The 7,083-nt window shown below is 35.6% G+C and overlaps 1 protein-coding gene across 1 annotated transcript; it reads right to left on the bottom strand.

The window, feature by feature from the left end:
- Window positions 1-501: 501 nt before the first annotated feature.
- Window positions 502-6,435, bottom strand: ASG2 (transducin family protein / WD-40 repeat family protein). The gene is made up of 18 exons (XM_079020867.1): window positions 6,157-6,435; window positions 5,009-5,077; window positions 4,105-4,182; window positions 3,839-3,973; window positions 3,664-3,759; window positions 3,456-3,584; window positions 3,251-3,366; window positions 3,037-3,154; window positions 2,850-2,955; window positions 2,627-2,772; window positions 2,372-2,539; window positions 2,187-2,297; window positions 1,570-2,097; window positions 1,410-1,500; window positions 1,197-1,292; window positions 1,058-1,128; window positions 856-977; window positions 502-768 (listed from the first exon to the last, which is right to left on the bottom strand). Exons 1-18 carry the CDS (start codon window positions 6,226-6,228, stop codon window positions 687-689), a joined length of 2,334 nt encoding a protein of 777 aa, XP_078876993.1. The 5' UTR covers window positions 6,229-6,435; the 3' UTR covers window positions 502-686.
- Between the last annotated feature and the right edge of the window lie 648 nt (window positions 6,436-7,083).

The raw sequence follows: 7,083 nt of genomic DNA, 5'->3' as shown, positions 1-7,083 counted from the left end.
TTAGTTCACGATAGACCTGGTAATTTCAGACACGAAATGTGAGAGACACGACACGACACGAATACATCTTAAAAATTGAGATAAAACTTATTTATCATTGTGTAATCGTATCTTGTCAAATTCGTGGCTGACACGAATACACAAATTGTCAGGTCTAGTTCACGATTCTAATTGTTAAAGATACCATCAATCATATTGAAACCAGTTTTCACAGTCAATGTCAAAGTGTCAATAGAGAGAGGAGGCGTTGATGGGGGAGGGTTTGTTGCTTGGCCAATGAAAGGAAGAGGGAAGAGAGACGAGGTGAAGGGAAATGGTTGAGATACTAAGTATGGCGAACCAAATGAGAACCGATCCACATTAATTAAGAGGTGAAAGTGAAACAAACAATTCCTTACATGGCAATGTTGGTGCTTATAATATGTGGTATTCAGTAAAGTAGTTGGAATGGATATGGTGATATAACTTATACGGATTGTTTGTGTTAAAAAGCATAAGAGATTTATTAATTGGTATTTTAAGTAATAATAAACTGTACATACAAGTCTGATCATGTACCAGCAGAAAAAAGAAAAAATTCTCAAAATCCGTCAAAAAGAAAACAGGCTCACAAGAAGCATATCATCCATCATCCATCATAAAACACTTTAAGACAAAAGGTTAACATGGGTTGGTTATAAACTAGCTTAGCTTTGTACACACTCAAAAGGGCGCAGTGTTCCATCAGGAAACTCATGCATCCGGAACTCTTCTAATGCATCAAACGGACTGCACGCACAAACCATTAAATTAAGTTAAAAGTTAAAAGTTAATTGGGGGAAAAGGAATCACAACAAATTTAAGACACACACTCACACTGATACTGCACGGTTATTGGATAATCTGCGTTGATTGGCTTCCATTATATCCAAGATATCACCGCTCTCTGTCTCTATTCCATCAACAACACATGGAGCCAAAGCAAGCGGGCTCCACATCTGACATCATCATATCTCTCTATTACATACATACATACACATATATACGTACATATTGGACCAAATCTATAACTTTTTACCTTGATGCTATTATCTATCCCGCTAGTCGCTACAACGCAATCAAACGGATGACTTTGCACACAGTTTACCACTGAAAAACAAACCCATTACTCATTAATCTATTAAGCTGTTAAACAAAATGAAGATAATATAACATACCAGCCCCATCTCCAGTAAGCACTTTTATTAGTCTACCCGTGCTCTTCTCCCATATAAACCATCTACCATCATCACTTCCACTACCAATATACTCGCCTGTGCAAATGCCATTATATATATATATATATATATATATATATATATATATATATATATATATATATATATATATATATATATGATATGGACAAAAGGACAAATAAATGCACCTACCTTTTTGGCCAAGAAAACTGGCTTGTTTAATGTCGGTCCCTATGTTACAATGACCAACGTATTGTTGCTTCATATCTATCGCCCTCTCATTCTGCAAATCAATATACCAATGCATAAATAATCGTCTAATCATAATTTTTTTTTTTTTAAATTCGGATACCTGACGAGTGAGTTTATCGCTTCGAGGAGATGATTTTGGTGATCCACAAGAGCTGCTGCTTGTAGTTGTAGTTGTATGGCGGGTATTTACGGTTGAATCGAATTTTCTGTGGATTCTGACATTTAAAGTCGTTTGCAAATTGTTGGATTCTGATTCATGGCCTTCTTCTTCTTCTTCTTCTTCTTCATCATCACCACCTGATGACACTGAAGTTTCAAATTCAAGTTCCAACTCTTCTTCTTCATAATCGGAGTCTTCTCTTCCACTTCCAGACAGAGGTTGCAAAGTGTCTTCTTCACCAATTGCATCTGCTCGATATAGTATGTCACTCAGAGATATTACTCTACCACCACCACCACTTCTTGTTTCAAATCTAGGACCTCCTTTTGCCGCCTTGTTGGAGGCTTCAGCTTCAACTAAATCCATCCGTTTTTTTATCTTCTCCACCATTTCAGCAGCTTCCATGTTAGATGGAGCTGAAAACTGACCACCAATAGCAAACTCCATAGCTTCTTTGTGTTTACCCAACTGATTGCCACCCACAATTATTAATGCCATGGTTATATATAATACCATGTGAATGTGATATGTCCAAGTCATGTAACTTAATTATTCACCTGTAATAGAGCTTCAGCCATACATAGGAGTGCTCTAACTGAAGTAGGATCAATCTCCACAGCTCTATAGCAGTCTCTTATAGCCATATGAGCATCATTTTTCCAATTCCGCTGAAAAGCAAATATATCAAAAAGAATGGATACATGTAAAGTGCAGTTGCAAGTTGCAACAAAAGATGAAAAACCTTGAGAAGCAATGCTGCCCGCAAACACAAACACTCATGCATCAGAGTATGTCCAATCTGACCATAACCATGCAAAACATCATTGCAAGCCTCAATCCCATAATAATAGTTGGCACCCTCTTTTAAAGACTTCTCTGCAATCTGAATCAGTTTTCTGCATTGGTCAAGCTGTGACACAATCATTCAAAGTTTTTAAGTATTAGTCATCTTTCTCATGAGTGTGGGATAAAACAAAAGACAGAATGCATTGCAGACCCTAGCAGCAAGATTCCTCTTTGCAGGAAAACGATTTGGGAAGAAATCAGAGACTGGTGGTTTTGATTGCACCTCCTTCAGTATCCCAGTTGGATTGAAAAACTTCATTGCATCATCTGATGTGTACCGCATAGCACTCGGGTGAACTATAATAAAACCAAAAAACATTGTGAGCAAAGGGTAAATCAGTAAATGTTACAATCGATAGGGTAAGGAAACATACCAGGATTTACGTCCATTAAGTAGACATGTTCTTTACTATAATTGAGAAGAACCTCTTCTCCATTTGGACTAAATGCAACATGCGTCAGGTGCAAGCCTTGATGTCCCTAAAAACAAACAAGTATTCAAAGTTTAAAAGTAGCATCTATCGCAAAATACAAAGACCTGAAAACCCTATATAAACTAACATGATCAGAAAGATGCATTGGGCAGAAGTAGTTAACACAAGGGGGTGGTGACAGCTGTCGCCTGCAGGAAGACAGTGGTGAAAGCATGCGTCTATCGTATAAACGAGCAAATGCATCACTGCAAGCATTTGGAATAGCAAATCAGGTGAGGCTAATTATAAAAATTTTATAATATGTGGTGTAAGTGACAACTGACAAGAGTGTCAATGAATACCTCCCACCAACAAGGAGCAAATGAGGCCTGGTGCTGCTGATGTCACAAGACTTCAGCATAAGTGACTGCTTAGGTGGACTACCTAATGACTTCTTTGCTCCACTTCGCAAGTCGAGCTGGCATCAAACACTAAACATGTGACTTCTTAGGTCTCTTGTAACCTTTTTTTTTTAGAAATATGGAAACCAGATTGTCTCATGCTTACTAATATGTTACGACATTCTTGGTGAGAAGATTCAGCAGGGGGACAAGAAGTGACCTCCCGGAGATCATGCTGTCTCAGAGTGGCATCCTCGCTGGCACTCCAGACAACATTCGGATTACCAGGTTCTACCTGAAACAGGAAAATCCATGATGATAAGGAGAGATGATATTAGTAAATTTGTTAGGGGAAAACAAAATATATCTCTTACAGCTAATTTTTTAACTCTCCTGCTGTGGCATTGAAAATGAGCCGATAGGTTACTAGCAGTATCTTCATGTGTGCGAGACAAATTGAATAGTCGAACCTACAGGTGTGAGTTAAGATTTTCAGAAGACATGTGAATGAATGAAGCAATGAACAAAAATGGGAGGAGGGAGGGTTACTTCAGTATCACCAGCTCCAGATGCTACCAACTCATCAGATGTTTCAGGAACAAACTTTGTGCAAAATATATTATTCCTATGACCACTGTCAATGGAATGCAAAAGCTTGCGGCTTTCATAACTCCAAAGATTTACCTGCAACAGAATGGAACATCTCTAGTTAAAACTACATGTAAAAAAGAAGTATTATTAGGTCCATTTTACTTGGTTTTCAGGCATCATACAGGTAGCTAATACATATGAAGACAAAAGGTAAGAAGATGTACATGAGCATCATCAGATCCAGATATCAATAGTGAGCCTTTTGAATTCCAAGCAATAGTATTTACACATCCCTGATGCGCCTGAAAACAACACAGATTAACTCTTTATTAAATTTTTGGTAAATAGACACAACTAGATGTATATCTAGATATAACAACAATACTTCCTAGTTCCTACATCTAAAGTCTAAACCAATTTAACCCCATTCTTGTACTAAATACCCTAACCTATGCTACTCTTCAATCTCCCCACTCTCATTCCTTATGATTCCCTTTTCCCCTAAAAAATTTCCGTTCTACTCTCATTCTATATATTTATACCAACATATTGTAGGATCACTTCAGTGGTCTATGCAAACAATATGTGATCACAAGAGGTATGTATGAGTATATGACTTTTTGGCACAAGTTTATCTGGGAAGTTGCAATGTCACATGCAGATATTATTTCATTTTTCTAGACGTACACATGCTTCGATGCTATGAGGGAGTAATGATCGCATACTCACTAAGGAAGACTTCCATTTGTATCACAATTCAAAAGTATGTTTGTGATTTATATATAACTGCATATTACTGGTATATAAACCAGTATATAACCTATGATTCAAATAAAAAAAAGTGTTCCCTAGGCTCTTACAATTATAAAGAGAAATTAAAAGAAAAAACAGTGTCAGTAAGAAACAAATAAGGATAGAAAATCAAAGCTCGAACTGCAACATAAAAAGGTTAGGTAGATCTCAATTTTTCTCATAGTGATCAATATATTTTCCATTTCTCTTCCTTTCTCCTGGATGGAGCAATACATACAGAAGGTAATCGACACTAATGTGCTGATCAAAAGTTATAATTCCAATAGAAAAACATCCCTTGCAAGATATATCAAGATTTAAGCACAGAGTACACACCTCCAGTTCTCTTTCCAGAGAAAGCCTTCTAATGAATGATGAATGCATCTGTAGACTGTGATTTATATCCTGTAATACCACAAGATAGAATATCAGCATCTACAAAAAAAATTACTGCCAAGAAAATACAGAACCACAATATACACATGAAAACGTTAATAAAACAAGGAAGAACATGAAGATCACCTATTGATGATCAAATAAACAGCTAGCAATATGAAAAATATGTACGAATAAGATATATTTACCTATATGCATATATGGGGTTTAAGCGAGTTAATAGAGTGCAGGGATGAATTACTTCAACATTGTTGGTTAAAAGTATTTGGTTTCATATAACGAACATTGAGCTGGAAACTAACACTAAAGATTCCATCAATCAAAAAATTTGGTTCTACAGAATCATTTTAAAAGAATGGACATCAGAGCCAACTGGACCTCTTCTAGCTCAATCAAGGTTAAGGAAGAAGAATCTCATTATCTTAACATATGCCTTTGTGCAGGAGACTGAAAAAGTTTAATCTCATATGAGGAATGTGCCACCAGTTTTATTCCCCAAGTAATTTCTAGAATTTGCAATTCCCACAGTTTGATGAAAATGAGGGCTAGTCTCTAAAGCTGTTTCAATTATTGCGGAATAGAGGCAGCATATTTTGATATATCACCCATTTTTTGTTATAATCACCTGTGTTGCTATGTTTGCCAAAAATGATTTCAAATTGGGACACCGTGGAATCTCTAAATCTACAATCTGTGGATGAATCAGACTAGAGAGAATCGAACAGATACTATAAAATGATGGAAACAAGATGTTCTTCAAACCAAGCCTACGGCAATAATCATCAAACACCAAATAAAAACTAAAAACTACGCCATATCTAATGCAGTGTAAGGTGTTATAACAACCACAATGTATTCGTGGAACACCAAAATAGAATTTCATTTTAGTCACAAATACAATCACGAAGTCCCTATTTTTCAACAGTCTCACCGACCTCAAATTCACAAGTAAAACAAAACACAAACAATCAAATAAACACAAGCAATTCCACAGGTTGGTATTACACACGCATTAAGATCACAAAAAGAAACTGACTAGCAAATTTGTACAGCGAAAAGAAAAGGGGAAAAATAAAGAATTTACGTACGGAACGAACGTGTAGAGTTCGAGTATCAATGAAGTCGGCGATGTTGCCATCGTGAAAGCAGAGCGATTCCATTCTTGATTGAAAATTATACGATCATATCATATAAAACTGACAAATAAAAACCCTAAATTCTTTGTGGAAATTGTTGGTTCTTTGGAAATGATGATCTGACACAGTTATTGAAAAGAGATTGAGAGAGTCGGTGAGTGGGTTTTTACAATGTGTGTGTGGATGGTTCTAAGCTCCAACAAACAGCGTCGTCGTTACTCGTCCCTCGCTATGCGTAAATATAACCCGTTACAGTATATATATATATATATAAAACAATTTTATATATAGAAATCCTCATTTTTACTGTATTTTAGAACATCTTTAATCTAATTAATTTTTATTATTAAATTATATCAAATAGTTCAGCATATTAATCACTTTCATTTGATACAGATAGCGTGATGCTTTTTTTTAATTAAAATTTTGAAGTTGATGCGCAACCTTTTCTTAAACAATGGAGGGAATTTAACTCCCATCATCCATCTAATGTATTTATATATATTGTATATTATGGATCATTGTTCAAGATAAATATAATAAATCGTGTGTTAGTAAAATAGATTGTGAATAACAATGTAATTTAGATAATTTCTAGGTTCAAGAAATACTTTTTGAAATATGTATTTAACCCTAGTGTTTGGGGTTAAATTAATAAAGATTTTAGATAACCCAAGAAATCAATCTAATTTCAGAAAAAATGATAATGTAATTCTAGATGATAATCTTCTACAACACGGACAAATTTATATAGATAATAGGTGGTTAAAAGCGGTTATTTTTTGTGGAAAGTTATATTTGTTCCCAACATACAAGACCATTGGCTTTTGGCGAGAAGTTATTTTTAGCAGGGCCGTCGTCAGGGGCACAGCTTCGAAC

This window comes from Lactuca serriola, chromosome 1 (genome assembly GCF_051521515.1).
Source record: "Lactuca serriola cultivar US96UC23 chromosome 1, Lser_US96UC23_V15, whole genome shotgun sequence".
NCBI classification, from domain to species: domain Eukaryota; kingdom Viridiplantae; phylum Streptophyta; class Magnoliopsida; order Asterales; family Asteraceae; genus Lactuca; species Lactuca serriola.
Note: the sequence above shows the minus strand (reverse complement) of the source record. Positions and strands in the feature narration are given on the sequence as shown.

Bases quoted from the DNA above. Each gene is read 5' to 3' on its own strand.
- ASG2 (XM_079020867.1), bottom strand. From the start codon at position 6,228: ATGGAATCGCTCTGCTTTCACGATGGCAACATCGCCGACTTCATTGAT. The intron at 3,585-3,663 runs GTAAGAGATATA...TTCCTGTTTCAG, and splicing joins GGAGAGTTAAAAAATTAGCT to GTAGAACCTGGTAATCCGAA. The intron at 2,098-2,186 runs GTGAATAATTAA...GGTGGCAATCAG, and splicing joins TGGCTGAAGCTCTATTACAG to TTGGGTAAACACAAAGAAGC.